The following is a 22,124-nucleotide window of genomic DNA, read 5'->3' on the forward strand; positions in this document are numbered from 1 at the left end:
GGGGGTGCAGAAGGCAACTTTGGGCAGTGGGGCAATCACAGAGCAGGGAGCAAGGGATATAAAGTGAAGTTCCAAGTGTGACAACTGGACAGGTAGCTTCTGCTCTGTGGATTTCAGTGGCCCCACTGAAAGCACGGATCCTGCCATGGCCTTGTGTGTTCCTGGAGCACAGGAACTACCCATCCAAACTCTGCATCCTGGGGCCCTGCCCAGGGTCTGGCCACACCTGGTAAGGTGCCAATGTTATTTTCAGCTCAAAAACCTATGCACTTTGGCTCCGATAAAACAAAAGAGGCTGGTGGATGGTTCATCAGTGGAACCTACACTCACTGGGTGCTTGCCTTGCTCCATGTACAGCAGAGAACTCCTGGTCTTGCCCCCAGAAACGCACAGTCCAGTCCCATCATCCCATCTGCAAGAAATGCACAGCCCAGCACCACCGTGCCATCTGCCTTCTGAGGTTTAAGCCCTCACCATGCAGATATATCAAGGGAGGCTGGGGGGTACGTGGAGGGAGAAAGAGCAGACTGTGCTTCTTCAGACAGCCACCTCCCAGTCCTTTGAAAATTGCCACTTGCAAGGTCACGGAGTCCCAGTGACAAACTCATTTTATCATTAGCCACGCCGGAAGAATGCATGGTGAGGAGGCAGCGCTGCACGAGTCAGTCCGTAATCACTTACAGACCACGCTGGCCCCGGTCTTGGCAGTGGAGGAAGATTTATTGTGGGGACGGATAGCAAACAAAGAACAGTTGTGCAAACTTTACGGAGCTACATTATGGGAAATGCCTTTCCTGTTTCCCACTGGTAAATGTGCTGGATGCTATTTCCAAAGGGAACTGGGCTCCGTTAACCAATGGGGTGCAGACACTGTGCCCCAGCATGGCTTGCTGGGCTGAGCTGCCTGGCCCATGGTGCCAGGCCCTGCTGTCTGAGGGGACAGATGACCGCTCCTTCCTGGGCCTCCATGTCCTCATCTGCCTACTGTCATTCCCCCACCAACGTAGCCTCCACCACATGACCAACATTCTAAATGTTAACAACGATTGTGTCACTCTCCTATACAGAACCCTTCCACCACTCTCCCCACTGCCCTCAGGGTAGAGTTCAAGCTTCTCATACTGAAGGCTCTTTAAGGTCCAGTTCCAACTGCCATCTCTGTTCCCAGCTCCCATGCATGTAATGCACTGCAAGCACAAAAGGATTCTAATGTTTTCCCCAGGGGTCAATGCTGTCGCCTCAGAACTTTTACATATGTTGTTCCCTTTCCTTGAAATGCCTTTCCTTGTGGTCTGCACCTAAAAAGGTCCTTCCCTCCCCTCAAAGCCCAGCTCTGATGACGTCCTTGGGAAAGTCTGTTCCCTCCTCTGCGTGTCTGCAGCGTTGGATTAATTCTCTCACCACCAGATCCTTCCTCATTTCACGCTGCACCCACCCCCTGCTTCTAGTGCAGAGCTTGGCACAGTGTGTATCCATAAAGCTGTGTTGAAAAGGTGGCCAGAAGGAGGGGGAGACAATACAGATGACCCCAGGGCTGAATCATGGGGCTGGTGCTCGGGCAGTGGGGGGGGGGCTGGAGGGAGGGACACAGGATTTGGGTCTTAGGGTGTCCGAGGTGACTGAGGACATAAGGGCTGTTTGACATATCACCCACTTAGCAGATGAGGACAGGACGCTGAGGTCTGTCGCTGCAGCAGCCCAAGTGAGGCACATAAAGTTAGCTCAGCTGACCCATCTGCCATCATCGGAGACAGAGCCTATTAATTCTCAATATGAAGTTTACCATTTCCAGGATGTCCCTCTTAGAAAACATGGTCTGGACGCTTTCTTAGAGTCACTGTTGATTTTATCTGACTTTCTCATTCCAGTAAGAGAATCATTTCAATTCCATTTACATTTAACTCAAAAGCTCTTCCCTCCCCTTTATTATGTTAAATTCAATTCAGAAGGTTGTGTGTTTTTATCCTTAATTTTTTTCATATTCCATAAAGCAGTGTTCATAAAACTTGGCCAGTGTTCCTTAAGTGTGGTGCTCCCAGGAATTCTCATCTCGTGGAGAGCTTGGGTTTGATGACTCAAAAAAAAAAAAGAAAGAAAAAGAAAAAAAAAGGAACAAGGGCTCCTGTTTTCAAGCACCAAGTATTTGCCAGGCATGAGGTAAGTGCTCCATATACATGATCTCATTTAATTCTCACGACACTCCCCCCTTTACACAGACAGGACACTAAGTCTCAGAGAGGCCTTTGACTTATTTGTATCTCACAGTTGGTTAAGGAGCAGAGCGGGGATTTGAAACCCAGCAGTTATCCTACGTGCTTGGCAATTGGTCCACCCTGGCTCACCAATTCCCAGCTCCAAATTTAAATAAGATAGGAAGGGAGGGGTCAGGGATGAAGAGGAGGTAGGACTGGGGATGGGAATGGGAATGGAGTGGGGTGGGGTGGAGGTGAAAGTAAGGGGGTGGGGGCTGGGGGCTGGGATGGGCTGTAGGGCAGGGAAGGAGGAGAGGGCAGGAGAGCTGCAGGCACAGGTCTAAAGGCCAGAAACTGCACTACATACCTAACAGGAAACCCATCTGGTAAGAACACACTTAGGGTGACTGTGTACTCCGAGGGAGGAGCACTGGACTGGGAGTTGGGAACTCAACTTCATCCCCTCTATGGAGCACTCTGCAGTGTGCAGAGCACAGCCCCTCCATCCCTTACAGAGACTCTTCTGGGGTAAGCAGAACAAGCCCCATTTTACAGATGCATACACTGAGACTCGGGAGTGAAGGGGCTTATCCGAGATTGCATAGCTAGTGAGCAGCTGAGCCACGACGAGTCTCCAACTCTACCTATCTTCAGTTCCTTTGCTTTTCCCAGGCATGCCATTTCCGTCTGTACTCAGTTTCCCCCTCGTACACTGACAAGAGGGGGCCCTCAGGGCTGTAGGCCAAAGCTTCAGAAAGCTCAAATTTGATTTTTAAAAACTAGGGGCGAGAAGGAGGCATCCCAATATAAGCCAAGATCTGTGGAGCTGGAACCTTGGCTTCAGTAGGGGAAAAGGCATTTGCATCTGAACATTATCCCATTTCACAGCTCAGGACACTGAGGCTCAGAACAGCCAAGCCCCATCCAAGGTCACATAGCCTATCCATGGCAGAGCTGGCACTTACAACAGTCTTTTCTGTTCTTTTGGCGACACTGCCTACTGCATGGCCACTGTCCATTTTTATTCTCCCTTTTTTCCTTTCCTAATGCAAACTGCCCAGAACAGTCAGACCCATCCATTGTGCATTTACTGTATGCCAGGCACTGTATGAGCACCTCATGTATAGTGCCTCATAGAAGCCTGACCACAGTTCAATTCCCTCCACTCGACAGGTAAGAAGACAGAAGCTTGCAGAAGCCAATTTACACACAATCACAGGCTGATAGATAGCAAAGTCAGATTTCAAGTGAAGGCTTTTTTTGCAGAAAAACTTCAAGCCTCAAATTAGGGGGTGACCATGACCATTTTTAAAGTCCCTCTAATTTTGTGACTTCACAGAAAACTACTCTGGAGGATAGTATTCAGGCAACTTTACAGCCTCAGAGCAGAGATGGCCACCACAGCCTCGACTAGGGAGCAAGCTCAGCTCCTCTGCCTCCACGGCCAGGCCAGGTGTCAAAGAGCATGTGGTCCCCAAGACATTCAGCCACACCAAGAAACACTATTATACAGGGGGCAACACATTCTGAAAGAGCAGGAGACACGGAGACATGGGGAGCAGAGGATGGAGACACTGGACCGGGTTGTGAAGGATGGTTAGAAATTTTCTGCCCTGGGAAAGGCATTCTAGACAGAGGGACCAGCAAAAGCCAAGGCCCAAAGGAGGAAAAGGAGCTGGAGTGTGCAAAGACTCTCAAGGAGTCTGGGAGGAGAGGAAGCCTTGGGCAGGGAGAAATAAAGCAGGCATTCCAGGGCTACTGTTAACTCCAGGTGACATGGGGCCATTGGCACCGCTCTCTGGGCTTCAGCTTGCCCACCTAATAATGAGTGGACCTGAGAACTGACGTGATCCCAGGAGAGACCCCAGAGGGGTCGTTAAAGAGGCACATCTGGATGCCAACTTGAAGGCTGCCTTTGCCCAGAAAGGTTTTCCTACCCAGACCCTTCCTCCCTGAAACGAGGCAAGGCTTAAACCCCCATTTCCAAAGTGGTGGACTTGACAGACAGCCTGAACGGGCTGAGCCAGCCTGGCCTCTCTAGGCTCATTTACAACAGGATTTTCCAGGGGTTTAAACCATGTTCCACTTTGCACTTTTTTAATCTCTCCAGAAACCCCAGCCTCCACAAAGAAAGCTTGTTTTCAGGTGACTTATTTTAAATGTGAAATGTCTTACCCCTCACCTCATGAGCACTCTCTATAGAACCTCAGGATGGAGCCTGAGATGTTGAGGTAAGTCAGGGGTGGCTGCCGGCCTAGAAACATGCCCCACCCACAGGGCTGGTCTCGGGCCATGAGGGGCAGGGAAGGAGCAAATGCCCAGGGACTCATCCACCTCTATTTAAAAAGCACAGAGGGCTCTACTCTTTGGAAGGAAAGGGCTCTACTCTTTGGGCAAAGGCGGGCAGGTGGAAGGCAGCATGGCCTGTGGAACGGTCCAGGCAGCTGAGCCAGGGGATACAGAACAGGCCATTTGGTCTCTGAATGTCAGTTTCTTCTTTGTAAAATGGGCTTGATAACTCATGGCTGGGCGTAGCATGTCTCAGAATATTTTAGTTCTCTCACAGGACTTCCCATGAGATAGGATCCCAGACCGCCAGTCAAGGCTCTCTCTCTCAGCTCAAACCCTGGCTAGGCAGATATGGTCAGTATCTATCCCGACAGGTGGCAGACTATGTGACCTTGGGAAATGATTTAGCCTCTCTGGGCCTCAGAGTTTTGACCAGTTTTGTTCTGAAGACGGAATGGGGATTGCCAACACTGAGCCAGAATTTAAGAATCTCTAAAGCTCAATAAACTAGCAACTCCCTCTATCACCTCCACCCCTCCCAGCACCCAGAATTTTGTTTCTCAGGGGGGTGGGAAACTGGGGCAAAGTAAAAAGAGGAAGCCAGAAGCCCCAGGATTATGGAAAATGAAAATAAGCTTGGCTTGGTCTGGCCTTCTGGGATATGAACAAGGCCCTCCCAGGAGGTCTAGCCAGGTGGCTGGTATTCCGATTGTCTTGTCTGGTTAAGACCAATCAATAATGCTCAGCTTTTGGTCGGATGCATTTCCCTGGCCTCAGGTCCAATGGCACCAGAGACAGAGTGTCAAATAACAGAGAGGGATGAGGACCAGTCACCAGTGTGACTGCAGCTGCCAGAGGAACCTGAACAGGATGGAAGTCCAGCCTGGAGGCTCCAGCTATTCATCAGGATGGGAAGGGCACAACCAGAGCCTCCTCCTTACACCTCTGCCCCATCAACCCTTCCACTCCAGTCACCCTGGACAGGCACTTGGGCACAGAGCAGGCGCTCTGCATCACTAGCAGACACCACACAAGGCCAACGGCATGTGTGACAGCCCTGCCCACCTCACCAACAGCAGAGGCTGCTGGAATCAGCCAATGTCAAGTCCAGGCTCCATCACTGACTGCCTACCAAACCTGTTCCCCCATTTGCAAAAGAGCCATAAATGATCCTGTCCTAACTCCTAGGGCCAAAGAGCTCCTGAGATGATCAGTGTGGAAGAGTGTGACGCGGGAAGGAGAGAATTAACTAAGCACGTCCCCAGATCATCTCTTCTAATAACAATAATCCTGAAGGCACGTACTATTATCGCCCCATTTTATAACCAAGCGTGCTTCAGTTCAGAAAGGCCACCTCGCCTGCCTGAGGTCACAGAGCTGGTAAGTGTCAGGGCCAGGCAGGGACTTGTGACTCCAGACCCAGGCTTTTCACCTGTCTACACACAGTTTCCATGCTGCACTCACAGCTTTAGTGAAAGCTCTTCACGAAAGTCAGGGGCTGTTGTCATTATTTCTTACAAAACCCAAGGCTGTGAGAGGTTTTTCTTTTCACTCTGCCTCTCTTTTTCTTGATGTGAAGAAAAGCAAACTACAGTCTGCTAATTTCTGCAGTCTCAGACAATCAGAATTCCAACCGTCTGGGAGAGCCAACCTAAGAAAGCAAGAATTAATCTTTTCAAAGCTAACGTCTTGGAGGCGTCACAGTAGTATTTGGGTTGGATGTAACCTTGCTATCGTAACGCAGATGAAACCCCAAATTTAATAAGGCTAAGACAACTCCGACAACATAAGAAACATAACAGGATATTGCAAAGAGATTAGGGGGCTTCCTCTGGACTGCGTGGACGAGCTGGGGTGGGGGATGGATGTTGTGGTCTACTCTGGGAGCCAGTGAGGTGGGTCCAGGTCCCAGGCCTGGCTGAGGGCTAAGAGGCCTGGGCAGAGGGGAGCTGGGCTCCTCCTGACACCTCAAGGCCCGAGGCCTGCCTGGTGCGGGAGTGGAGGCTTCACACTTAGCTAAATGTAAACCAGCTGCAGGACCGGAGTGCTACAGTTGGATGGGGTGGGGAAGGCTTACCTCATGAAAGAACTGTGGAAACGGCTGCTGGAAAGATAATAAAAGGATTAACTGCTATTTTAGTGGGCCATTTACTCTTCAATCAAAGTGTCTCATCTATTTCCTGTTCTCCAGAGGCTCCGGGTCCAAAATTCCTTTGTCTATTACAGCACATGGTAGCAGAGGCCTGTCATGAGAAATTAATAATTTTACAGGGAAGGATGATTTTATTTATCTGGGTGCAGGCTGGAGGCCGCCCCTTCCCAGGGGTTGCCCGCTGTGCCGGCATCTCAGGAAAGGGGGCGCGCTCCCATAGCGGGCAGGGAGGAGCTCAGGGGAGACCTCTGCTACCATCTCCAGACGGTGGGACCTAGAAGGTCTGGCCCCACGACCCCAGAGAATAATCAGTTGAACAGGAGAATATCTACAAAAACGAGAGCAACACAGTTTAGAAAGATGCGGTTCAAATTCCACTCCAATGGTTACTAGCTGGATAACTTTGGGCAGGTGATATTTATTTATTGTTGTTATTATTATTACTATCATGATTACTAGCCACTATTGTTGTTGTTGTTATTGTTCATCTCTAGCTGTGTGACCTGGGCAAATTATGCAATCTCTCTGAGCCTCAGTTTCCTCATCTGTAAAACGGGGGCTCTAATAGTATCTACCCTAGAGGGTAGTTGTAAGGACAACACAGAGTTACTGATCAGAAGAGCCCCTGAAACACGGTCAGCACTCAGAAGCTGCTTGCCAGTATTATCACCATAATCCCAAACTCCAAAGAGGCAAGACAAAGTGTTCTTATAGTAGCAAGTGGAAGGCCAGCTAGACCCCATTGAACCTTTGTTTCTTCACCTGTAAAAAAACTTGGTTTCACAGGATTCTTGTGAAGATGACATGGGTGAGTATAGTCACAGCTTTAACATCACTTCCTTAAAGCCCTTCTGGGCCTCCCCTCCTTGAACCTAGGCAAACTCCATCCCAAAACCTGTCACTGATCTCCACACCCATCTCCCACCCATCCCTGACTGTGAGTGCCCCCAGGGCAAGAAACTTGGCAGGCCTGGGTCTGGGTACCCAAAGTCAGGCATGAGCCAGGTGTAAGCCAGTGTGTTCTGTGGAGTCCCCTGAATCAAACGAGATCCTGGCAGGCTGGCCCAGAAGAAAGAACTCTAGAGAGAGATACAGAGACTACACTGAGTGATCTGGGTTTCTCTGACCCACTTGCTGGTCCTCTATTTACCAAACTAGAAAATGGGCAGTGAAAGCTTCAATCATTTCCAAGGGTCCTAATGTGCAGCACAAATACTCCTGGATGCTGTGGTTCCACACAGAAAGCCCTACTGTGAGAAGGCCACCGACCGCACCACGCCAGGGATTAGGCCATGTAGCCTCCACAGAGGTCCCCACATACACCAGTGGGATCACCCACAGGAAAGAAGACATGAAGGAGAACTGTAGCTCAGCAGCTGGCAGCTCCAGGGTCTCAGAGAGAGACAGGGTCCTCTGTCGTCCAGCAGCCCTGGGCTGTGATGTCTATTGGTCCTCTCCTTCCAAGCAGAGACATGCCTTTCAGCAAGCCACATGTCATGACACCCCAAGTGAACTGGAGCATCCCCAGAGTGTAGCCCAGCCACCAGCTCTCCCTCCAGCATACTCTTGGGCCAAAGGCATGTGATAAACTCAAATTCTCAGTCTGCTCACTCCAGCCTCTCCCCACAACACCAGCACAACAATCACACAGGTTGTTCACTGCCCCTCACTTGTCTATAAAGTGACCCCCTCATCCTCAAGGCCCAGCCTCCTTGCAGCTGAATAGCCTGGGTCAGTGGATGCCCCCCTCACAGCAACACAAGCAGACAGGGACCAAAGGGCAAATACTTGATCCCAGTGGGATGGAGTTTAGGCTGCCAGTTGCCAATGCTTCCTGCCTCCTCCTTGGTCCCTTCAAATGCTGCCCTGGGCTTTGAGCAGGGACAGATATGTGCCCGTTCCCACTGCACCCATTCCCATACTGAGTGCCTGAGGCAGGGCCCAGTGACAGTGACAGTGACAGCACAGTGTGGAGGAACTCAGTCTTGGCTATGACACTGGCCTACAGACAGACACACTGCTTCCTCCCTCTGCCTCTCCAATGCCCCAAACGGTGGGTACTGGTAGTTCCACCAGCCCTTCGACTCCAGGCAGGTGCCTCTCCTGGTGGGCTGTCTGGGCCTTGGTGATAGTGGCCCAGCTGATAGTACCAGGGACTCAGCCTGTATTCTTCTGATATGGATTTCCACCACAGTGAGAGCAGATACAGAAATGGTTAGTGGGAATGACCAGAGGACCAGGTGCCTGCAGTTGTGTGTGTGTGTGTGTGTGTGTGAACCCCAGCCAGAACACTGCAGTTGTGTGTGTGTGTGTGTGTGTGTGTGTGTGTGTGTGTGTGTGTGTGTGAACCCCAGCCAGAACACTGCAAGTGCTATCCAGGGCCTCATCTGTTAACCCTCGGCCATATCCCAAAGCCTGACCCAGAGACCCACAACTCTTAAGCTGAATCCCTATGAGGACCCGGTGCTCCTTACAGGAAGCCCGTCAAGCCTACAGGCTTCTCTAGGCAGCCCAAGGATCCTCCCTGGGAAGGAAGCTGGGTGAAGATCCAGCAGGACAGCTTGCTCCCCACAACTCATTTGGCCATCAGCACATGAGACACTGAGCAAATGCATGTAAGAGAGAGTGCTGGTGAGCTTACTTTGAGCTCAGAGCATGTGTGTCACCACCTAACCATGTGTGTGCAACACCAGGCCACGTAGTATGCCTTCGGGTGGGGGATGGGGCACATGGTAAGTACGAGGGGCCCTCTGCCAAGCTTCCCAGTAATAGGTGCACTGACCGCCCTGACCAGTGGCCACAGCCATAGCATTCTTCCTTCCCTCCTTACTCAGCCACAGGGGATCTCAGCCAGGCCCCTAGGTAAGGAGGCCCAGGTATGCCTCTCAGGCAATGAGATGGGTGCTGCTCTGCCAGGGTCGGGCTGGACATGGCCTAGTGGCCATGGGAACTCACCATGCACTTGTTGGGCTTCTCACCAGAGTGCACCCTCATGTGGATGAGCAGTTTGTAGCGGGCATTGAAGGGCTTGTAGCGGCGCACACAGCCTGCCCAGAAGCAGGTGAAGTCCTCACCCTTACGCTGGTCGATGTGGCTCTTCTCGATGTGCCGCACCAGCTCCTCCTGTTGCTCGTAAGCTGCACAGCAGTCCACCCACCTACATGCCTGCCGCCCAGCCACCCTCCCGGCCAGGCCCAGCCCCAGGCCTCCAAGGCCAGGGCCTGATGGCAACTGGGGCAAGGGGTAAGGGGGCGGCAGGCCGGGCTGGTGAGGCCCAAAGAGCTCTGAGAACTCATCCGCAGGCTCCTGCTTCAGGAAACCGGACTTCCGGCAGGATTCAAGTTGCAAACTGGCCTCATGACTCTCAGTGGTTGCAGGGCCTGGCTGGGTGCGCTTGGAAGGGCCCCCCAGGTCTCCCGGCAGAGGGGGGCTCCGGAGTCCATTTATGCAGGTGACCAGAGCAGTCTGGGAGGAGCGGATGATGGAGGTGATGTCGGAGGAGGCACAGGGTGAGGAGGAGGCCGAGGAGGTGGTGGGCAGGCCCAGGAGGCAGCAGCGCTTCAGGCCGCCCTCGGGGAGGTGGGCGTCAGGTGGGGGGCCCAGGCCAGAGCCGGGTTCGCTGCCTAGAAGGTAGCAGGAAGGTGCGGGGTTGGTGAGGCCTCGGCCTGGGAGGTCCAGGTCTGTGTGCGGGCCGGCGGCTGGTGGGGCCCGGCAGTGGGCAGACAGGGGTACCCGAGCTTCCATCATGGCCCGGTAGACCGGCAGGGATTCCTGCTTGATGTGCTGTGTGGCCGGGAGGCTGCCATTCACATACGTGGCCTGGGGTCTGGGTGACCTGGAAGACAGTGGCCAAGAGGCCATGAGAGGGTGGGCACTCCACAGCGGGGAGGCCCAGGCAGGGGATGGTGAGGAACCTGAGGGTTGGGGGAGGGGAAGCCCAGAGCTGGAGAGGGAGGAGGAGGGGATGGAAGTTGGGGGGCGGTGAAGGAGGGAGAGAAGGGAAGGAGGACAGAGACTGGTTGTCTGACCAGCAAGGAAAAGTATGGAGGGAAAGGGGAGAGAGAGGAAGAGGAGTTGGGCTGGGGAGACGTTCTAAAGAGGCAGGCGGTCTGAAGAGGAGAATGCCGTAAAAAGCACCATTTCACCCTTTTACCGAGTCTAGCCCAGATGCCATCCTGCCCTGCGACTCCGGCCTCCCTGACCCCCTCCTTCTGACCGGCTAGTGAGTTCCAGAGGAAGAAGGCCGAGGCTGCAATATCAGGATATTGCTAGTTTCTTAAAACTCCTCACCACTTGCTGGGTGACCTCCAGGTAGTTTTATAGCCCCTCTGGCCTCAGTTTCCCCACCCCACTGCAGTTCTGGGCTGAATGAGTCAACACAGGTTAAGTGCTTGGCCTGAGGTGTGGCGAATAGTAAATGCTCCAGGACTGTAGCTTATGAGCAGTAGGACCTGGGTCTCCTGGGACTGTGTGGATTAAATGAGAGAAGCTGCACAGGCAGCAGTCACTAGTAATAAGCTATTGTATTAGTATTAATTAGTATTAGTATTAGTATTAGTACTAGTATTAGTATTAGTATTAGTACTAGTACTAGTATTAGAAAGCTGGGCTGGAGGCAAGGAGGTGGCTGGTGTGCCTGCTGCAGGAACCCAGGCAGTGGGTCAAGGCGCCAGAGAGCAGGAGGGGACACAAGAATGGAGAGGAGGCGCCCCAAACACAAGGCAGTCCTGTGGGAGGGAGAAGGGACAGGATTTGCCTGGTGTGGAAGAGGGGCTGGACCCCCTTTTTGTTTAGGAAAATGCGGGAGTCTGAAAGTGCCACGTTAAATTCAATCACTTCGGTGGGCGGATAGCAGCCACTTAGACTGATGCTGGTGCAGGGCTCTGGGTACAGACTCTCCTATGCCTTAAATTGTCAAAATCACATTCAAAATGACAAGTGATATTTCTGATGGTCTCCATCAAAAACCAAAACACGTGCCTAGCTTTCCCTAGTTTATCATAGCTTCTACCCTGAAATAGAAAGAATTTCACTGGAGAAACTGGATGCTGCTGGGAGCCTCAGTGATAATCAAGCAGACACATGTACTTGACTGTTGCCAAGCAATGCACAGCTTGAAATCTAAAGGATGCTTGGCCCTGCTATGTGCTGAATTGATATGTTGAAGCCTGAGCCCTCAATGTGACTATATTTGGAGACAGAGGCTTAAGGGAGGTGATTAAGGTTAAATGAGGTCATAGGGTGGGACCCTAAACTGAAAGGACTGGTATCCTCATAAGAGGAAGAGACACAGAGAGTGTGCACACAGGGAAAGGCCATGGGAGGACACAGCGAGAAGGCGGCAGTCTGCAACCTGACAGAGGCCTCGGGAGAAACCAGACCTACTGACATCTTGATCTTGGACTTGTAGCCCCCAATCTGTGAGAAAATAAATGTCTGTTGTTTAAGCCACCCAGTCTGTGGTGTTTTGTCATGGCAGCCAAGCAGACTAGTACACTATCAATCAGAAGTTTCACTGACATCAAGGAAGGCCAAAGGGAATCTAAATTCTCAAAGGAAAATGGTTCCACATGAAGAAAAAGCTATTTAGTAATATCTCCCATGTGGAGCTCCCACTGGAAAGTAACCTCCATCAGGGAGATCTCTGCTTCCTCTGCCAGGGAACCCCCAGCTCCCCACAGTGCCTGGCTCATAGTAGGCTCTTGATAAATGGGTGGTGAAGGGATACATTGTGAACAGGCAACTGGGCCAGTTTTTAGACTCTCTCATCTGTGAACAGGCCTCAGGTCAGCAGTGGGGTGAGGGCCCTTGGGGCCCAAGGGGTAGGTACGGAGGCCTGCTTGAGGTTGGCCTCCACCTGCCAGCAAACCAGAGAGCACAGAGGCATGGGTGAGACACCAGGAGAAGCCGCAAGAGGCAGATTTCATGTAATCTAATGGAACATTTTACAGAGGCGGACATCACTGGAAATGTGCAGGCCTTGGATGATGCTGGTTACTTGGCAGGGTTCTGAGAGGCAATGGCTCCCTGGGGCAGGAGATGGCCCTGTGGAGGAACCCGTCTCCGCTCTGTAAGTAGCCCAGGGTCTGACAGTGTGAACCCTGAACTGAGGTTTCCCTCCCCAACTCCCTCCAAATCTTCCTCTTCTAAAATGACTTATTCTCTGTGAAAAGCCACCTCAGCTGCTGCAATGGGGAAACACACCTCAATAAAACCATCTTTGTCTCTCATGAGGCCCTGTAACTCAGGAGGTGCGGGGCCTAGACAAGGCAGCCATCATTGTGCTACTGGGCTCTGGCTGGTCCCTGGCAATCCTGGGCCAGGCAGACTAGGTGAGGTCTGGAGGCCCTCGGTCCTTGGCCCCTAGGGAGTGTCCACAGAGGGCAGCTGATGGTGGGGATGGGGCACATACCTGCTGGCGTGAGGAAAATGAAGCAGCCTCTCACAGGCTGGAGGGTGGCCCCGGGGTGGTGGGGTTCCCGCCGGGAGAAACAGGCCCTGGCGGCAGGCGGGGCCAAGGCCCTCGGCAAGGTCCAGGTCCAGCAGGCTCTTCTCCGCGCCTGGCGTGCAGTGGCCGTAGCTCCCGTTCACTAGGCAGAGAAAGACAGGAAGAGGAGACAAAGTAAGTGGGGAGAGCCTGCAGGGGTGTGCAGGGAGAGGGCAGTCATTGGGTACAGCATGCCACAGAGCACCCTTGAGCCAACACTAGCTGAACCCCTGCTACGTTCCGAGGCAAAGGGATACCTCATTTAATTCCGATAATCACCAGCAGGATCAATAATAGTACCAGACACTACTCTAGGTGCAGGAAACACTTGGGAACTAGACAGACAAGCTCCTGTCTCTGGGAAGCTCAGCATCTACGATCCTCACATTGATCACCTAATGCTCATTTGACAAGCTGCACGGCCCTGTGCTGGAGCTGCCAGTCTAGAGCTCTGCTGCCCAGCAGGCTGAGTGAGAGTCATTGACATTATACATCAAGGAGCAGGTGTTGACTGAACAGCACCCCTTCTTGTTATCGCCAAAGCTCAGTCTACATTGTTTTCCAAATTGCATTATGCCATAGAAACACAGTATACAGTTTTCACACCTCTGTGTCCTCCATGGTTCTTTGACAGCCCAACTATCTGCCTGGCCCAGCTACTGGGTTTCTGTGAAGACTAATTGAGGCAGCAGCTGTGAAAGTCCTTGAAAAACTACATAACATGTAACAAAAACGTCAGGCATGATTGTTAAGTTACTTCCGCTCCCTGGGCCTCAGAGTTTTCTAATCTATAGTGTGAGGAGGGTTAATCCAGAAACTCTACTTCTTAGGCTTTCTGCCCTGTCACCTGGCCTGCTTATGCTAAGGAGGAAAGGATACACATGGGCTTGGGGGCCCTATGGACCTCAGTGTGAGCCCCTACTGCTCCCCCCACCCCCGACTGGGACTGACCCTCCCTGAAGCTGACCCTCAGCCCCCGGTGTAAGATGGAGAGCCACACCAGTTCTCCAGAGATGCTGTGAGGTTCTGAGCACTGAGTTGCAGAGCCACTGGCACAGTGCTGGCACCAAGTAGGTGTGCTGGGAGTAGAAATTGTTCTTACTGTCATATAGCACTTTGAAAAGCATCAAGTACCCTAGAGAGGTAATAAAGCATTATTAACAGGCCCAAGTGCTGTCCAGGTACTGTCAACACTTGAGCAAGCTACACCATTAAGATGAAAAAAGAACTGACACCAGAACGCCCTGAAGGTAAGGACCAGGAGAATGACAGAGCACCACTTGCAAAGTAGTGTGTGCAGGCCCTGGCTGTCCACTGGCCTCTGAGGGGGGTATGGGTATATTACCCCCATTGTACAGAAGAGAAAACAGAGGCTCGGGGAAGTTAAATTATTCCCCCAAGATCACACTGCTAGTAAGAGTCTGGGCTGGATCTCTGACTCAGGCCTGCCAGACCCAAACCCCACATCGTAATTTCGATGTAATGAAAAGTGGCCTCTTAGCCAAAAGTCCAACCCCACCCTAATTCTAGCCCACCCCCAAGGCCAGACACTCTGAACTAATTCAACATGTGCCCATAGCTCTGGACAGGCAACAAGCATTCACCTGCCAAGCACTTTACAGTTTGCAGATGAGAATGCAATGCTCTCAAGATCTTAGGGCAGGTAAGGGGCTCAGACAAATTTCCAGGTTCCCAGACAAGCCTGCTGGAAAGGGCTTGGAGGAACATTTGTTCAGAAGCTGCCCTCTGGGTCACCTTCCCAGCCAGAGCCTGGACCCGTGTCCTGCTGTGAGGAACGCTCTCTCCCACTGGCTTTGACTGCTGCTCAGCCAGCCCCTCACAAGCTTATTTTTTAATAACTTGGTTGTTTTTTAATTAAAAAGAAATCCCTGGTAACAAATGTGAATGGCCTGAGCTAATGAGAGCAGGCTGCCGCTCATTTAACTCTGTCTCTGCTTGGCGGTCTTTGCCTTTTCCAAATCGTTTCTGCATGGGATTTTATTGTCCCAATGAGGCAAACCATGGGACTGGGCCTCAGAAACTGTGGATAATTTTATGACCATTAATAGTATTTGGAGCAGAGAGAGCTTAATCATCATGTAGGGCTGTTTGGCCAAGGTCTTTCTCCCAGAGTCTTTGGGTTGTAAGGCAGTTCTGAGCTTCTTTCAAAGACCCACCAGGCCCATTGGGGACCTCTGAGTCACTTTACCCTCCTTCACTTAGGAGAATGTGTGGAACGATGGCCAGTGGGCCCCCGGGAAGGCGCCGGGGAGCCCAGCATTCCTCAAGCCCTTATTCATCCATCACTTCCTAGGCCCAGGCACATTCAGTACTTTTGAATGTCCATCCCTGTGAGGTGGGCCCATTACAGCCATTTTACAGATGAAAAAAGTTGAGGTTTGGAGAGATTAGGGGCCTTCGAGGAGAGATTAGGGGTCTGGGTTTGACTTATGGCCCCACCCAGGTCTCTCAGACTTTAAAGCCCAAGTTCAGTCCTGCTGCCCCTCAGCCAAGTGATGCACAACTGGGCCCCCCCCCTGCACAAACATCCCCACCTGTGACTCCAGTGAGGATCATGTTGGGAGGCCTTTGGGGAAGTCGAAGCACCACCATTACAATGACTCCTAAACTCTGCAGGTGGCAGGATCACTCCATCTACAGACGAGCACACAGAGGCTCAGGGAAGTTTAATGGTTTATCCAAAGCCACACATGCAGCCAGCGGCTGAGCTGAGATGTGGGAAGAGACAGTCATTTCTTGATGAACAATTGAGGCCTGTTGGCTTCTGCCTGATACATTTAGAGGTTTTTCTATAATAAATAAGCAAGCCGGCTCTGAGAGGGAGGAAGGAAGGAGCCCCTTGGGTCACAGTTTGGCACTGCTTAGGGCTCCAAGCCCATCAAACGCTGTCTTGTGTAACCCTTGCAGATTCTGGGCGAAAGCATGGGCCTCCCTACCTTGCAGAGGGACTTAAGCACCAGGGCTGGCAAGTAGCTGCCCAAGGTCACATGCTAATTGCTGGCATAGCCAGGGCCCAAACCCAGGTATCCCAAGGCCTATGCCAAACCCTACCCAGGGCCACCTGCTTTCTCAGAGGCTGAAAATTAAACTGGAAACTGTAATATGTTTCCCAGAGACGCTGCCACCACTAGAAAGACATGGGTACTGTCACTGCTGCCCACCCCAGACCCAAGTCAGCCAGGAGACCCACTGCTGTCCCGTCTTTTGGCATCTTGCCTCTCTGTCCCCAAGTGCATCACAGGACCCACTCCCACTCACTCTCCATCTCCAGGGAGCAAGGGTGGAGTCTTTCTCAAGGAAGGCAGGGGAAGGAGAGGGGCACATCAGCCCTGCTGCCCTGAGGCAGGCTGGGGATGCCCTGGGAAGGGGCTACACCCAGTAGCCATGCCTCCCTCTGTGCCACAGGGGACCAGACCCTGAACCTGGCTTTGCCCATGTAAATGAATCTTTTTTGGAGGATTGGAGGGTGAGGGGGTCCTGTGTTCATTTTTACTAGTTGATGAGAAAACCTAGAATATCAGGGCTGGGACTGACCGACCATTTGTTTCACTAATAGATGAAGAAACTGAGGCTCAGAAAGGGAAAGGACCTCTTGGTCACACAGCAAATCCATAATAGAGCCTGGACTGGCACCACAGGGACTAGGTAAGAGTTTGGTTTAGCTTCCTCTTCAAGTCTCAGTTTTCTTATCTGTAAAATGATGCTAACACCTACTTCACAAGGTTCTGTAGACAATTAGGTGAGATGATGAACACAATGTGTTTGGCATGGTGCCTGGCTCACAGTAAGTACCGTGTAACGGTGATGATAATGATAATTCTCTCCCATTTATCCTTGAGCTTGGGATGGGGCCAGGAGGCAGGGCCCTGTATGAGAAGTATTCTATCCCCAGGAAGGTCAGGTCTGAATGACCTTTAATCCAGATTCAAAAGGACAAGCCCCCAAGGCTCAGGGGTCACTAAATGCAGGACCAGACAGCCTGAATGAGGTCACAGCCAGCAAATCTGAAGCAAATGTCTCCAGTTACACACCACAGAGCTTTGCAAATTACCGTAATGACTTGGCTATAAAGCGGTACCACATATAAGGTGACTCCCCACAGGAATTTTAATGTACGCTGAGACCTGCCAAGTCTGCATGAGAGGGACAATGATGCATTCAGCATCTCAGGCCCAGATGCCGCCTCCTTGCAGTCCCAGGAGCAGTCAGCGGCCGGGTCTAGGACGGCCTACACAACTGTTCCTCGTTCACGGACAAGCAGAGCAGACTTCTAGGTCCCACCAGGCGCCAGACTGCTGACAGGGCACTGCACCTTACAGTCTACAAAACATTTTGCAGCCATCACCTATGAGCTTCACTGCAACCCTGAAGAGTAGGGTTGGGCAGGCTTGAGAGGGTGGTCACACAATTTGCTCAAGCTTTCAACAAATGTAGGGCTCAGAGTTACACTGGATCCCCTGACTCAGCCACCTTGTCTGCAAACTTTCTCTATAAATGGCAAGACAGTAAATATTTTAGGCTTTGCAAACCATACAGTCTACTGTCATAATTATTCAACTTAGACTGTAAAAAACAGCCATAGACAATATGTAAACAAATGAGTGGGACTGTGTTCCAATAAAACTTTATTTAGAAAAAACAGCTCGCTAGCCCTGGCCAGTTTGGCTCATGGTTAGTGTTGGCTTGAGGACCGGAGGGTTGCAGGTTCGATTTTCTACCAAGGGCACATGCTTCCGTTGCAGGTTCAAACCCCAGCCCCGGGAGGAGCGCTTTCGGGAGGCAACCAATCGATGTGTCTCTCACTTTGATGCCTCTCTCTCCCTCCCCGCTTCCACCCTCTCTAAAAATCAATGGAAAAAATATCCTCGGGTGAGGATGCATTAAAAAAAGAAAGAAAGAAAAACAGCTCATTGGCTCTTGGACTGTAATCTGCCAACCCCTGAGCTAGTACAGCAGTTAGAGACAGGGCTTTGCAGTTAGAAGGATTTTCCCACATCTGTAAAATGGGGAGAATTTTACAGGGTGGAGTTGATGGTGTGAAAACCACTGTCAGTATCTGAATGCAGGGCTGGCCCCTGGTGGGCATTCAATAAATGGAAGTGCCTGAACATGTCTCAGGGCCCCAGAGCCTGGGCTCACCCCTCACCTGGGCGTTACATCACACTCCCACGATGCTCTGCTGCTGTGCTGCACATGTCCTCACCCATCCAGTCAGGGTGGCCTGACACCTCAGAAACCCTCTGAGTACTCAGAGCTCAACAGAAGTGCATCTCCTTCTGGAATGTTCCCTGGTCTCTCCTGCCCTCCCTGAGCCCCCCACCTCAGCTCACTGCAGTCTATGTGAATAGCTGCGGTTTAAGGGGCACCTTCTTGCTGCACACCCAGCATATGCCAAATACTCCACATGTTTGATCTCTGAATCTCCACGACATCACCACAAAGTCAGGACTATAACATGAATGCTTTTAAGTGCAATAAGCTCCTGCCTCCCCCCGGAAGCAGTGAAGTCAGTCCTTCAGGACAAGGGTCTTGGGCCCCCAGAGCTGCTCAATGTCAGAGCATCCAGGACATGATTTTGCCCAATTTACTTTACATACAAAACACTGGGGCCCAGAGGGGGAAAGACTTGTCCTAGTCGCATAGCGAGCAGATTCTTTAGACACCTGGGCCCCACTGGCAATACTCCCCTCATTCCTAGCACATGGTTAGACCCACAGGAGGCGCTTGGAGACACTGGGAAGGTAGGTGGCTGAAAGGACTGTCCGAAGTCCAATTTCATGCCTACTACATGCCAGATGCTGCCACTTAGGGAAATGGACCAACCTTTTGTCACACACACACCTGGGTTGAAGACCTGGCTCCACCATTAACTTTCTGGCTGTTTGACCCTAAATGAAGGTCACCCTTCTAAGCCTTAGTTTCTTCATCTGTAAAATGAGAATATGAAACCCAGCTCCAGGGGTGGCTATATTAAATGAGATAATATATGCAGAGGCATAGTCCCTGGCAGTCAGCACTTTAGTAAGGTGCCTAGTTTTACTTTCTTGGCAGGTGGGGAGACAGGACCATGGCCTCCCTGGGGTGATCTGTGTCTCCAAAAATGGAGACTTGCTTTCTCAGGCAGTGAGCACCAGTGGCCACAGAGGGCAGCCTCAGTCTAATGGGGCCTTGAATCTCAGCCTGGGCTCTGCCGGCTGGGTCTGTGCAGAGCAGGGCCTCAGCCCTCTCTGAGCCTCCCCAGCTTTCCCCTCTGAGCAGTGGGAGTGCCAGGCAGGGCAGGAAGGAATCTAGAGATCCCAGAGAATGGGAGACACAAGGCTCTGCTTCTCAGGCCCAGGGAGAGTGAACAGCTTTCTAAGGATACACAGCAGAGTCTGAGCCCATGCTGACCCACACTCCAAGCTCTCTGCCTCACCGCACTGCCTCATCATTCCCTTTCTCCCTTCCCGACCAAACCCAAATGTCTGGCGGCCTCAGCCTGGTGAAACAAACTAACTGAGGCCCACTCACTCAGCCTGGAGCCCACTTGGGGGGTTCACAGTCACTGGGGGGTGGGGGACTATAAGCTTGACAGGGCCTCCAGAGCTACAGAGCCTGATGCTCAAGGCCTCATGCCAGGTTTATGGCCACCCGTCGTCTCTCATCCTAGATCACAAAAACTCCATAAATTCTCCTTTAAAGCTAAGCTAGATTTACAGGGACTGAGGCCAGTAAAACCTGAGCAGGCTCACCTCAGGAAGGCGCCACAGAGAAACCAGAGGGAGCCCTCTGCTCTGACCCAGTCCAGGGCCAAGACGTGAGCAGCCCAGGGCCGGTTTCACATGTAGGTGCAGGCAGCTATGTACAGAAACACACATATTGGCTGAGTTTTTCTTAGACTCTGGTATTGCTACCAAATGAACACATATTTGTTGGATGAAAAAATTAGAAAATATACCTAGGCAACTAACTATTAGAAAATAAATGTTACCTATAAAACCAACAACCAGAGAGAGCCACTGCAGGCATGATGACACACAAACCCGTGTATTTCCATACGCATATCTATATATTTTTGACAAAAACCAGCCAACCAACCAAACAAAACAGGAAGACATACTCTGCTTTTTATTTTTTTAGTACTGTATCATGAATACTAAAGTTCATAGAGTATCTGTTATATGCCAGGCCCAGTACGAGGCTCTTTCCATGCCAGTATTGCTAATGCCATTTTCCAGAGGGAGAGTGACTTGTCTAAGCTCATGCAGCTGGTAAACGGTGCAAGCCCAGCTCTCTCAGGCTTAGAGGGCACTGCTGGCCCAGACACTGTTCCACATCATTAAGGGATTCAGAGATGGCACAGCTGATTATTTTCCTAGTGTATGGGTCTGCTTGGGCTGCCATCACAAAATACCATAGACTAGGTGGCTTAGACAACACATTTATTTTCTTACACTTCTGGAAGCTAGAGGCTAAGATCAAGATTCCTGCTTGCTGGGTTTCTGGTGAGAGCTTGCTTCCTGGTTTGTAGATGGCCACAATCTCACTATGTCCCTCATATGGCCTTTTGTTGTGCATGCATGCAGACAGACAGCAAGAGTGCAATGTACTCTGGTGTCTCTTTTTATAAGGGCACTAATCCTATTGGAGGATCGGGGCCCCATCTTTAACCTCATTTAACCTAATAGAGGTCCCATCTCCAAATAAAGCCACACTGGAGGTTAGGGTTTCAACATATGAATTTGGTGGGCAAGTGGGAGGGGGCACAAATTACAAAAATCCAGTCTACAGCAACTCGTATTCATTCCTTCTTTTCCCCCCACTACAGGGTCCCATATTTCCATATCTACCTATAGGGCTTAAGAAGGAGAGACAGCATGGTATAGCAGATAAGAGTGCAGATTCTGAGGTCTGACCAACTAGGTTTGAATTCTGGTTTTGCCATTTACTAGCTGTGACCTTGTCTAAGTCACATGACTTAGCTTCTCTGTGCCACAGTTTACTGAAATAGGTTCATATACCATACGTAAAGCATCAAGAACAATACATCTGGCACATAGTAAGCACCATGTAAGTGTTGGCTCTCGTGGTTGTTCTTATTAATCCCACTCCAGGTGAGCTTCAGAAGCCTGAACCAATTAGTATGATCTCATCTCCCCAGCCACAGTGCCACAGTGACTGGCTCTAAGATAGGCACACAACACAAGTTAGTTAATTAGACAGAGGCCTGGAACTTCTGTTTGATGACTGGGGTGAGAACAGCCTCTCATTCTCTATATGTGAATGAGAAAGCATGTGGCCCTGGTAGCTAGTAGAAGCCATCTACTTTGTCATACCAAGGGAAGTTGTTTGGGGACAATGTCGGTAAACCAAGGCATCTCAATCAGGACAGTAGGGAAATTAAGTCACAGCACTGGTTGCATCAAGAACCTCTTGGTGAATAGTAAAATTTCTGCGGTGTATTAAGCTTGTCTCAGAAGTATTTTAGGCCACTTACAACCAAAAGCATCCTTATTAATGCAATATTCTTCCATAAAATAAATTCTATCCACTCTGACAATTTTGTTTTTAATTTGAGTATTTAATCCATTTATACCATTTACCTTTAATTAAATGTAACTAATTTATATTTGGGTTGAAATCTACAACCTTACTATCTGCTTTTTTTTTTAATCCTCATCCAAGGATATTTTTTCCATTGCTTTTCAGAGAAAGTGGAAGGGAAGGAGGGAGGGAGGGAGAGAGAGAGATAGAGAGGGAGAGAAACATCGATGTGAGAGAGACACATTGATTGGTTGCCTCCCGCACATGCCCTGACTGGGGCCAGGGATCAAGCTTGCAACCTTGGCCAGAATCAAACCCAGGACCCTTCAGTCCTCAGGCAGATGCTCTAACTACTGAGCAAAACCGGCTAGGGCAGCTATCTGCTTTTTATTTGTCCCACCTATTCTGTATGCTTTTTCTCCCTTTTTGTGCCTTCTTTCAGATTAATCAAGTATTTTTT

General features: G+C 50.9%; 1 protein-coding gene across 3 annotated transcripts in view; it reads right to left on the reverse strand.

The window, feature by feature from the left end:
* GLIS1 (GLIS family zinc finger 1) overlaps window positions 1-22,124 on the reverse strand; it is a 442,963-nt gene that overhangs the window by 62,799 nt on the left and 358,040 nt on the right. For all 3 annotated transcript variants that reach the window (XM_081144895.1, XM_081144897.1, XM_081144896.1), the window contains 2 exons: window positions 13,046-13,223; window positions 9,589-10,468 (listed from right to left, as the gene is read on the reverse strand). In XM_081144895.1, the coding sequence (XP_081001021.1) occupies window positions 9,589-10,468; window positions 13,046-13,223 (1,058 nt within the window). The remainder of the gene's footprint in view (window positions 1-9,588; window positions 10,469-13,045; window positions 13,224-22,124) is intronic.

The sequence above is a fragment of the Miniopterus schreibersii genome, assembly GCF_964146895.1.
Source record: "Miniopterus schreibersii genome assembly, chromosome: 8".
NCBI classification, from domain to species: Eukaryota; Metazoa; Chordata; class Mammalia; order Chiroptera; family Miniopteridae; genus Miniopterus; species Miniopterus schreibersii.